At 37.3% G+C, this 13322-nt stretch overlaps 1 protein-coding gene across 1 annotated transcript; it reads left to right on the forward strand.

Annotated features, from left to right (window-relative positions):
- The first annotated feature begins 8430 nt into the window (after positions 1 to 8430).
- Positions 8431 to 12868, forward strand: LOC144435394 (patched domain-containing protein 3-like). Its single transcript, XM_078123993.1, has 3 exons — positions 8431 to 9430; positions 10560 to 10760; positions 11286 to 12868. Exons 1-3 carry the CDS (start codon positions 8431 to 8433, stop codon positions 12866 to 12868), a joined length of 2784 nt encoding a protein of 927 aa, XP_077980119.1.
- Positions 12869 to 13322: the final 454 nt, after the last annotated feature.

The following is a 13322-nucleotide window of genomic DNA, read 5'->3' on the forward strand; positions in this document are numbered from 1 at the left end:
AAGTTCAGTTGTGCTAAAAAAAAAAGAAAAAAAGACGACACTGAAAATGTTCAGATGAAACTTTTCCCACCGAGTTCATCCAGTTAAAGTTAGACTTCATATTCAACCACTGAAATGCCTATGTTTGCTAGTCCTTCAAAGATCTCCGATGAACTGCCAGCGAGCTGAACATACTGCCGATACGATGAAAAGTGTATTTTTAACATACTATTTGTGTTTCATTGTTGTGTATTTACTATACCCAAATGGAGTTTAAGTTGTACTTACTGCTACGTCCACCTGACATCCATGCCCTGGTCTCTAACAGAAGAAGACCATGCACGAACAAAAGTATCAATGGTTTTCTTCCCATCATAACAGCCTGTTCGACACCACTTGTTTTGTATAAGCAAATGATGCCAAGACTGACGGTGGATATCATTAAAGTATCAATCAAGGGACAAAATTTGGACGTTACCCAATTACAGAGGGCGCTCATATCATTCCACATTGCAAACAACAACATTGTAAAAAGCAAAATGAAAACTGGTCCACTCACTATCAACGATTTTATTGTTCTCACTCCTGATGCCAGCATTATATGGGCATTATTCAAGAGATGTAAAGCACCCAAGATTATTCATTTCCCAGAATGTCTCACCCAGTGTTCAGCAGCTCTCTTTAAAGCCAAATATGGCAATTTATGTCATGACCTGACATGAGAGTTTTAGTGTTCCTGTGCGCATTACACTCAGCTATGACAACACGAGTCAGACTGATACTATCTAACCTGAAATGCAAACTAAGCAATCACAGGAATTTGGAGGTCCTAGATTAGCTGTGTTTGAAAATGTAGGTTCCCCAACCATCATACAAATCAGAGCGGAGACAGTTATTTATGGCCATTCTCATTCCCTGACTATGATTTGCCCTACTTTAAGGTAGCGGTAAAGGCTAGGGCGTCAGTTTAAATTGTATATAAAAACCTCGAAGAAGTCGCCAGAAACAATTTTGCACACACACACACACACACACACACACACACACACACACACACACACACACACACACACACCATTCACATTTAGAGGTGCTGTCACATGGAGTAAATATTGCAAATTAGAACGTTTTCTGTGGGGGGGGGGGGTGGCTTGATACGGACTCTCCGAGAGTAATTAGTCGGGATTTTTTTTCTGCTTACATTCTCTTCAGTTAGTTGTCATGGGTTCGAACTGCCCATTTGCCACCTTCTTTCAAATTCGAATTTGGCAAAACTATATTTTACGTCATTAGTAATAGTGGCGAAAGAAAAATCGTCACTCGATCTGACAGTGTGTACACAACAAAAATTACTGCATCCATACCTTATTGTATATGAAGTCTCATGACCTACGAAATGGTGGTGTGAAAAAATACCTACTTGACGGCATTTTGAAACACCACTTTAAAACCAATTTGCAAACGAAATCATCAAAATATTTCATCATGTGGGACACATTAGTCACTTTTTGACACTATTAGGTGAATTGGCTGCAAAATAACTTCACGATCACAAGTTAAGACTATGGGCGTCAGTCTAAGTACGGTACTTAACCGTACTTACAAATTAGGTATTGCTCGTGTTCAAAATAGATTTCTCAACGATTTTCTATCCACACCCTTTGAAAATATGAACGGTTATTAAAAGATGTTTGATGATGTATTTAAAATCCGTCTGTATTTACCGAAAACACAGTTGGGCTAGACTCGTCGCGACGTCAGTCGCCAACATATATCAAGCGAGGTATGCTCCCACGCACATGTACAATGTACACCCGATCGGGCCTGCGGGTACTACTGCGAGTTGCTCCGAAGTCATGCGTACAACTAAGTAATAGCGATATACCAGTCAAGTCAAGTGTCTGGCTAGTGATAAATTTGTTTGTCAATGACGTCTGTCGATATCAATATCATTTAAACTATTCTTTGATAACAATAACAAACATTGAATCACATTCGTGAAAAATTCAAAACGTTTAGGATATATTTTATCATGTTTTTCTCAGTGAAGTGAATGTTAACAACAGCTATTTTCAGATAATTATGTAATACGTGTATGTGGACAAGGGCACATACGTCATGTCAGCAAAGACACGATCATAAAAAAAAACTAACTAATTTGACAAAAGACATGTTTATTTTGTACAAAACTGGGGAATCAAAATCATGATCTTACTGCATGTATCGAACTAAGTTCAATGTAACGCATACTGCTTGCGGACTATATGTTAGAGTTTCTCTTTCGCTTCAAGTTCCAGAGCACGTATAGTTTGTGAACACGGTGTCTCGAAAGTAGCAGCAACTTTTTTACCGAAATTTAGAGTTTTAAATATTCATGAAAAGTAATCGAAGATGGATATCAACAAAATTCAACATGGGAAGTTAGAAAATGTTATTAGGAATATATAAATGAAAAGAAAAGAAGGTTATGACAAAATACTATATATATATATATATATATATATATATATATATATATATATATATATATATATATATATATATATATATATATATATATATATATATATATAAATGTTTTTCTCATTAACTAGTGTCATATTTCATCAATAAAGTAGAAACACAAAATAATAGTAGTCTTGAAAGAATCATATCAAGAAGCTTGGGTGTTTGCGGCAAGTTTTTGCAGCAGGTTTGGTTGCAATATCTTTATTCTACAATGTTTAATAATGTTTTAATACAACAAAGGAATGGGAAAAAATAACCTTAACCCTAATTACTGAAAATCATTAATTATTCAAATTATTAATTGAAAGTGAAAGCCTTGTAGCCAAAGTTCATAGCCAATGTGCGTATCGTTATGGTTGATATATGTACCAAATTATGTGAAATGTGAAGAATGCATCATTAAAATATAGCTTAATAACCAAAAAATCAGTAATTATGCAAATTATTTATTAAAACTAAATACTACGCCAAGTACCTTTATATGACGTGCAATTTCGTATGGTTGATGTGTGTACCAAATATTGCGGCGTTTGAATAATGCGTTCTTAAAAAAATAGTACAATTACTATGGATGTTTACCGAAATCTAATTAGTCCTTGTCATAACCATAGGAAAGATGTGTAGCAAGTTTCATTAGAATCGATGCAGTAGCTTTTGAGCTATCATGCTCACAGATAGATGATCGGACGGGTGGACGGACAGACACACACACACTGGCAGACAGACAGACAGACAGACAGACAGACAGACAGACAGACAGACAGACAGACAGACAGACAGACAGAAATATAACATAAATTCCCCTTAAAGAAGGTTAAAATGATAGAAGCCTGTCTAAAATACCAATGCTCACATTACTCTTTCTAGTTCATAGTTTATCCTGTCACTATATTTGTTCGAATTGCTCTGTGGAGGTACCCTGGGTGACAGAATGTCGAGCAATTTCGTCATAAATTTGAACCGTAAAAGTGAACTATTTGTAACAGAAAAGGTCCTCAACACGTGGCTTTTAATTTATGTGAGTGAACTCACCTTGTGACACATGTAAAAGTGTTGTTGTTTTCTCTATACATACTTTGATTGGTCAATTGATTGTACATGCATGGTTGTGTTCACCCGTAATGGGGTTGTGAAAAAAAACGTATCTATGCTGATTTGGAGTTTGCTGACTTTGATGCATTGCTGTGAAGCAAATCAATGCTGGTGTTCTAAATGAACCTGTTTCGTCCTTGAAACGATTTGATCTGTTTGAAAGGTCCTCCTATATAACAGTTGTCTGCACCTTATCTCCCCATCAAGTGGCATTAATCAATTTGAATTAATAAAACTGCCTCCTTGGTGACACATCCTGGTTTGATAAACATTCTGGTTTGATAAACATCCTGGTTTGACCAGGGGAAAAATGTTTTGGAAAAATACCTTTTGTAAACAAAATGCTAATGACTTGAAGACCAATTAGTCAATAGGTTATACCACAGTTCGATTGTCGCACTAGGTGCATATTTTCATGTTTACCTGAATTGTTGAAGTGTAGAGGAATCAGAGTGAAACTCTACCCAGCTTTTGAACGTATTTATGTAAACCTAAATGAAACATTGCAACACAGTAACATTTACTTTTCTCATTTGCATTGTTGCGATAATATGTTATTTTTACCTCCCGTAAAGGTACGGGAGGTATGAAAAGGGGAATGTCTGTCTGTGTGTCCGTCTGTCTGTCTTTTTGTCTGTCTGTCTGTGTGTCCGTGTCATCATTTTCTAAAAATCGGCTTGCTCAATTGTAATGAAATTTGGAATATATAATCTTTAGGGTAATTATGTTTTGAGCCAGATCCGTTAATGTTTAATTAGAGAAAGTTGCATATTAATGAAATCAACTAATTAAGCAATATCGTAAGACTGCATACTTTAATTTCAATAAAAACTTGTACATTCATCAAACATAAGAAAGTACATTTATCCTATAAATGTACTTTAATGTGTGTATGTCTGTATGTATGCCAGTGTGTGTCCGCCTGTCCGTCCACCCGTCTGACCATCTATCTGTGAGCATGATAGTACTTTAAAGTGTTAAGACAATATGAATTAATATAATTTCACTATATGAATTTGAGTAAACTTGGAAGGCTGCCCTCAGCGGCCGGTCGCTGTCATTGCTGTTGGTTTAATGTTATGATTAGTCTTGCTGCTAGACATTCTTTCTTTCTTTCTATAACTATAAGCGAACGAAGTTCGCATGTGCTCGGATGTTCCATCCTCGATAGCGTTGTTCGGCTGTGTGTCGTATTTTATCGGAAGAACATCCGAGGGCTAGCTGATAGACTATGTTATGATATGGAATCTAGTCTGCCCGAATTAGTGGTTCGAGCAGACCAAATCCGAAACATTTGGTGCGTATACAAATACTATAAATGTTTTAGATCGCCCCTTTGGCTCTAGTGCATCTGCATTTCAATTGAGTTATACCTTTACGAAGTTCAATGCAATGAAGACAAATGCGTATGCATGAACCATGCGTAAGTGTAATGGCAAGATGGCGTCCATGACACGATCATGTCGATTGTATATATTGTAGATAGTGTTTGCTGTGATTTTGGGGTTTCTACTTCTGTGTTTGTGACATTGAATTTGGTATGAACTAAATCCTACAATTCCTACAATGTAAACACAAATAGAAGCGATTCACATCTAAATTGCAAAGTTGACTGGGTTTTCTGCTAAATTACGCCTTACTTGGCATAAAATTGAACATACTCTAACCCTAGTCCTGCTTGTATACGGAGTGCGTCGTCCCTTTGTTCTCTTCGTTGAGGGTCAGTAATGGAGACGTGTCAGCATCACTAGTTTTCACCCAACATTTTCTTGGTTATATTTAGATCTGTATTGCATAAAACACTCTTTAACAAAACGAATCCTAGTGTATTCTAACGGGAGGAATTCAGTTTACATCTGATTTACGAATAAATGCACGCCTTCTGGCAGCAAACTCGACCTTATTAGTATCGACAGATTTATATTAAAACAATGAAAGAAGATTTTTCATTGTAATCGAAGAAAAGATCGTCTCCAGCAAGAATAGCTGGTGATTTCACCTGGAAGTTGAAGCAGACCTGGTTTGACCGACGATATCCCCATGCATGCTTTCAGAAACAGAAATGCACAAGTACCAAATGAAGTAAAAACAAAATTTAAAATTTTGAAATAGTGAAGAGATCATATGATTGCCAGCGGATGCGATCTTATGGCCAACTACAACATGTAACGTGAGGTTTTTATAGAACATTGTAGCATAGCTCTCACTGTCGTAGGAGTTTTAATAAAGGCCAACAAAAGAGAAGGAATTGCTACTGGTCACTGCACATCACTGAAATGCCCCTACTTCGATCTTTTTTTCCTGTGCTTTCCAGCCAATGCAGTCTGCAGATCCACGGGAAAAACACAAAATAACTTTACCTATGTTAATTGTGGCCACTTTAATACCAAAATATGCCAATAACTTTTAAAACTGACAGCTACATCAATGATATTTGCAGGACAGATGTGCTTAGGTATCACAAATGTATGTACCAAACTATATTGAATTTGAAGTGTGCATCCTTGATATATTGCTCATTATATATTCATGGAATGTTTACATCTTCAAAATTTCGTTTGAATTGAGTGAGCCGTTTTGGAGGAAACAATGACACAGACAGATACACACAGACACACACATACAGACACACACAGACTTTTCACCCACTAATACATCTCTTCCTTATGGAAGAAAATAATTGCTAAAATTGAAAATGACTAATACAGTGGCCCCTCAACAATTTGTGCCATGGTGACTCACAGTATAAATTTGGCGTAACAAACATGAATAGTCTCCCACCAAGTCACGAGTTGCTGAGAAAAATTCGAAAATATCATTTCTGATGAAAAATACCTTTAAAAATCACTGAAAGTAGAAAATTACTCATACCAATTTCGCATGATCAACCTTAATAGCCTTTCCCAAAGAGACATGCACACGAAATAACAAAGCATTCTGTCTATCAAGATTGAAAAAAAAAGGTGAACACAGAAAAATTAATGGGACATATTTTTATGTAAGTATATATATGTCAGCATTTTTTTTATTTTTTGGATACATGTAATATAGAAAGGAAATACACCACACATACATTACTTTTGGGGCTGATATCATACGGAGTTCATTCAAGTGTCTACTCTTACATGTAAATGATACTATGTGACTTTTCTGCCGAGTCATCGACCTTACCCTTCAAGAACAATTACTAAATTGCATAACTCAGAAAAAATGTAACACATAGAGTCTCCATCCACGTCTCTACACCTAAATTATCGGGTTCTCTGTTTAGACCATGACCTGTGCCCGAGACCTTGACTTTGAGGGTCAATTTAGTGAAATCTATCTGCAGCATGCAGTCATGCATCACATTGCTGTTTATGTTACTCATTTACTGAATAGTGGTCTTACTCGATTGTAAATAGCCATGTGTTGTACAGAAGGATCTTTCTACTTCTAGTCGTAGTGCATTTCTATGTAATCCTGGGTTTTACCGTCTGGTTTCACATTTAACATATAAAACAACAAATTCAATTTAATTGTATTTATTAATTAGTTTAGTAACAAAATATGTTGGCTTGAATTAATACTGGGTGTGGGCGTTAGGTGTAGACAAACAGAGCCGTTTCTACGAAAACGGCCACCTCTATTTGCTAAGAAACATGTCATGCCGAGTATGATTCACCACTTTAAAGATGAAAAGAAGCAGATGCGGGCGATCTACGGGACGAGACCAATAGTTCAAGGGGGGACAAGAAACTTAATTATTTTACGGGGGGCGGGGTTGAACCATGGACCTGTTTTGTACCCCTAAATGGCCATATTACTAAAAAAAAATAATTGAGAAATGAGGGTCTGAGGCCTAAATGGAAGAACTATTTAGAACTATTAATGTCGCTCCTAATATTCTGTATAAAATCTGATATCATACTTAGCGACCAATACCTATATTATTCATGTCGAATAATGCGTCATTGTAGGTAAGTGCGGTTTAAACATTGAAAATTAACATGGCTGTGAATTTAATGAATAACTCACAGACACTATCCAAATGAATATCCATGCAGTAAAAATTGGTGTTAAGTCGAACGGAATGTCTGCGTATTACAGTTTTTGAGGTATGCAGCAAATATTGATTTTATGTACCAACATTGCCCTCAATTCATCAAATTGACGTGCATATGTCCCACGTGATATGTCATCTTTGTATTAGGTTTGACATAAATCAGATATTGCATGTCTGCGTGATGACGTATTACGGACAGACGAAGCCCATTGTAATAGCAACCCCGGGGGACTAAACAAAATCAAAATGTAGTTAGGATAGTGGATTCGAACAATCGCACATTTCTGTGATACTGCCAAATCGTTGAAGTGGGCCCTTCCTTCACGATTTTTTTAAAACAAGAAATATTAATTGCAGGAATGATGTTGATCTTTCGAGAAGCAATAATTATTTGTAACCTAATATGGATATGCAATAATAAGCCTGTCAAATATTAAATGATCAGACTGTTAAACTCTTAAAGGATTAATGTGAAGCTGGTACAAACTGTCAACATCATTTGCTGAGAAGTTAAGGTCCAGTCGTATCATATCATTTGACAATGCACGTGTTATATTATAAATTAACATTAGGAATGATTAACGTAATGCTTATGCATATTAATGCTAACAATGGGAGGTTCCATAAGCCTCGGGGACAAAGGGGGAAATCCCATTTGAGCAGTTGTCAACTACGTAATCTTTATGTTATTTAGCATCGTGTGGCATCTGATATTTTCATTGTATGCAAAGAACACATCCGTATCATTTCAACTGAAGACCGTGCGCATTTAGTAACCGTAAACAAATGTGACATACCACCCAGTCATGACTTTGTACGAAAAAGCAGAGAAATTCTACAGCAACGCTTTTGAGAAATATGGTGTCTTTCTCGCACGCTACCCCTGGACAGTCCTAATCATATCTTTGACTGCGACAGCTGTTCTTGGGGTCGGTCTTGTTTTCCAAGAGTACGAACGAAACATGGAATACCTGTACACGCCTGAGAATAGTCAAGCAGACATAGACAGAGATCGAGTTAAAGCGCTCTTTGAAGACCGGAGTGCCACAGACTTTTATGTCCATCAAATGGCAACACTTGGGGTGTATGGTGAGATATACCTGCTTGCTCCTGCGAAAGGAGATAACGTTTTGACATCACCAATTCTGACAGACCTCTTGGCACTTGACAGCATCATAATCGACGTAACAGAGACAGTAGATGGGCAGTTGTACACGTATTCTGACTTATGCGCTCGGAGGAATGGCGAATGTGTTGTAGAGGGGATACTGAATCTTATCAATGATACAGATATTGACAGCTTCCTTGCAAATCCGTTGCCTTATCCAACAGCGATTGGTTTGAATGGCGAACCGGTAAACATCGACAGAATATTGGGAGGTATAGTGACGAGTCCTGATGGTTCATACATAGAAAGCGCTGAAATACTGAGAGTAAGGTATCATCTTATCGAAGGTGATAACATGAGACGTGAGGCTTTGCTGTGGGAAAGGGCTCTCCTAGACAAGATGAGTACAGTCGAAACAAATAACTCTGAATTCTTTTACTCCGTATCAGAAAGTTTAAACTACGAACTTGACGAGGGCACAGATGCCGATATTGTCTACTTTGTCATCACTTTCGTTTTGATGATAACATATGCAAACTTTGTGTGCAGTACCTGGAACTGTGTAACAACCCGACTTATCCTTTCAAGTATGGGTGTCTTGGCAGCTGCGTTCGCAATTCTTGGTTCTTTTGGGTTTTGTGGCTATATTGGTGTAACTAATCTGAATATAGTTGGTGTTATGCCGTATCTGATCATAGGTAAGTGTAAACAATGTGGAATTGTGTGCTCAGACCAAAATAAATGTTTGGTTCCGGTGACCCACCCAACCTAGTTTTCTAATGCCACCCTAATGTTTTTTTTAGGTAATTAGAAATTTGTTTTCAAAAAGTTGCAAAAAACTGCAAAGTCGCGCGAGAAGCAGAGAGATTTGAAAACGTCGTCGCCTCGTGTGATCAGAACAACATTAATAATGATGGTGGTGGTGGTGGAATACAGCGTACCACACGGTGTCTTCTGCATATCACACAGAAAGTATGGTCACATCAATGAGAAGTCTCGTTTGACCTCTGTATTATAAAATGTGTACAGAACATTTAAACAGATCCTCGAAGATACAAAAAATTCTTGTTTTCAAATGGCCGTTATGGGAAACATGCATGTTTTTGGCCCCATTTGTATTTGAAATGTATATTCTGTCGTTAGTCTCGGGTTGACAATATCGAAAAAGTTACAATATGGATAAATTAGTGTAGATGGATAAACACGAAAACAAGACATGTTTTAACTGCGAACACTCGAATATTATGTATATAACTGGTGTGAAATGATAAAAGTGACTCAAATACAAAAATGCATACTAATTATAAGTTCACGCAACAGAAATTTGAATAGTGATTTGTCTGTTTCTGTCTTCACTTTTACAACTTAATCTATCTGAGAGTAACCCTTATAGAAATTCTTTACATCACAAGTTATGACCCGAAGATCATAAGCCTTAGAGGTTGGCTACGATTGTGTATTAGGAAGCAATAAGCGATTCACATGGAAATGTTTATGGAAGTATTACCATTCATACATTGAAAATTCACTTGTTCTACCCACTGGTACTTGTAAGGTGACCTTCACAATTAAGAAGATGAGAGCAGATTTGGTAACAACGACTATGCTAATTAGTTCGCATAATAGCGCTATACCTGAGTTTTATAGACCCTGTTGTGCCGTTGAATAGTTGTTGTTGTTGTTGTTGTAATTAACAAAGAAAACTAAATCTAAGTGGTCAACCTTTACTCATCGAGTTCATGTAAAACAAAATTAATAATCCAAGGTAGTTCTTGTTGGTAGTTTCATAAACACGCTAGTAAACTCGAGTCTCTTTCTATTTAACAGCAATCGGAGTTGATGATATGTTTCTGCTGATGGCCGGCTGGCATGAGAGTAAACCGGATGCAACTCCAGAAAGACGTATAGCGACTGCATTTGGCATCGCCGGTGTATCGATAACCATCACATCACTAACAGACTTGCTAGCATTCAGCATTGGATCGGCGAATGTTTTTCCTAGTGTCCGAAACTTTTGCATCTACACAGGTAATTTTTATACAAATGTTTTCTAAAATTGTCTATGAACGTCTTCCAGCAATATTTGCGTTTTATTTATTATTTATTTATTTATTTATTTATTTATTTATTTATTTATTAAAGGTGTCTACAGGTAAACCAAATTATAGGAACATTTTTTTTGTATTAATGTGTCGGGAAAACTGGAGTGCCCGTAGAAAACGCATGTCGTTCAATAGCGTCCAACAACGTAACTGAACCAGAATTCAAAGCCAAATTGGCTGCGATTGTAGTATTCTCAATGGAAATTTTATGGACAATAGTCCCCCCCCCCTTTCCACCCCCTCCTAAAATATATACATATCAATAAGACAAATAACTTTATTTCACTTTTTACCTTAATCTGAAAATGGCAACATACTATTAAGCCAGCATATCAAAGAGAAATTTAGTGTTATAATAAGCCATTGACATTGAAACAGTTGGGACCAAATTTCATTCAATTTGACCTTTTGTTTGGCATTCACCATTTTTCATATTTCGCTCTACTTGCAGCATGTGCAGTTTTTTGGTGCTATATCATGCAGTGTACATTCTTTGGCAGTAACCTGGTTTTCCATACTCGACGTGTAAGAGCAAACCGTCATTGCATGACCTGCCAAGAAGTGCCACCTGATGAAGAAATGGAGGGAAAATCAAGTCTTTACATTTGTTGCTGTAGAGGCAAAAAAGTTGATGCAACATCCATAAATGATGAATCGGTCTTTGAGAGATTGCCCAGAAAGTATCTCCCAAAGATTGTCCTTTACACACCGATTAAGATATGCATTATTCTTGCTTTTTGTGCATATCTCGGTGTAGCGATCTGGGGATGTACCCTACTTGAAGAAGGGCTGATTCTCAGCAATCTTGTTCCTCCAAGTTCCTATCTTTATCCATACTTACATCTTCAGGTCGAGTACTTCAACGATGACGGCCCAATTGTCTACTCTGTTATTGACGAACCAGTTGCCTACTGGACACCAGAAATACAAACACAGATCAATGATTTGTTGATATCATTCACAGAAGATGATTTCTTCAAGGATGATTTTCGGCTGTCCTGGATTGATAGCTTTGCACTGTCAAGGAATGGTTCACTTCCCACAAACGAGATTGATTTCATAGATGCCCTCCAAAATGAGTTCCTCCCAACCTACCCCATGTTTTTGGGAGATTTGAGCATCACTGGGAGTGACATAATTGCATCCAGGGTGTATGTGCAGGCAGAAGGTCAAGAAAGTACCTATTTAGAAGGTCAAATGATGCTGAAGTCTCGAGAACTTGCTGCTGACTCCCCATTACCAGCCTTTGCATACACCGGGGCTTTCATTTATTATGAACAATATGTACAGGTCCTCCCAAGTACACTACTTACACTTTCTATGGCTGTTCTTGCCACATTTCTTGTTTGCCTAATATTTATGGCCAACCTTCTTTGTGTAATATACATGACCATTGCTGTGGTCATGATACTGGTCGGGATTTTAGGTTACATGCCTTTCTGGGACTTATCTCTCAGCTCTATCACAATGACCCATCTCATTATGAGCGTTGGTTTTTCAGTTGATTTTTCGGCACACATTTGTCATGCTTTCCTGAAGGCCGAGGGCAAAGACAGAAATTCTCGTGTCGCCGTTGCCTTATCCCGTGCTGGTGTCCCCGTTCTAAATGCCGGTATTTCGTCCTTTATTGGCGTAATTGTTCTTGTCTTTGCTGAGTCGTACGTTTTCATCTCGTTCTTTCGAATTATGTTCCTAGTGGTTGTGTTTTCTGTTTGCCATGCTCTGTTTTTGATGCCTGTTGTCTTGTCATTCATTGGCCCATCGAAGCCTGAGTCAAAGCCAACCAGTGAAATCAATTTCGAAAATGGAAAAGTTTGTCCAGAGAAAGTGGAGCCAGGTGATGGAGAGACCGATCCTAAAGTTTCACATGTATCGATCCAAACCAATAGTGAGTGCCTAGATGAAAAAGATGTTCCATTTAAACCACTGGGCAATGAATCAAGTTATACCAAAGAGGAACACCAGCAGCAATATTCATTTAATGACGTTGAGACACATGATCACGTCAACCGTGGATTTGATATGCCGAATTAGAGTTATTAGCAGATATGCTTAGAACACCAATACATGTAATAACATATTAAAATACGGTGTATCGATTACTCTTCGAAGCAATGCAAATAGATAAGGAACGGAACTGTTTCGGGTCCCGCTCTCTTTTCCTTCTCTTGCGTACAAACGTCAATCAGTGTAAAAATATATCTGCAAAAATATTCGAACAATTTTTTTTCTTGTGTCATATCCTTTTATGCTGGAGCAAAAAAAAAATGTTTGCAATATGAAAAAATGTAACAATTGAATAGTAAGTACAAAAATTGACGAATTTAATTTTATTTTATTGTGCATTGTTGATGACACATAAATTGATGTGATTCTGCCTCCATTTGTGTATGTTTATCCCGAACATTATATTTATTCAGTATGTCCAGACAGCCTGTCTCTCTGGTTAGTTGTTATAGTATCGTGAATGGGTGGCTTCTTTTGGGCA

This window comes from Glandiceps talaboti, chromosome 1 (genome assembly GCF_964340395.1).
Source record: "Glandiceps talaboti chromosome 1, keGlaTala1.1, whole genome shotgun sequence".
NCBI lineage: Eukaryota > Metazoa > Hemichordata > Enteropneusta > Spengelidae > Glandiceps > Glandiceps talaboti.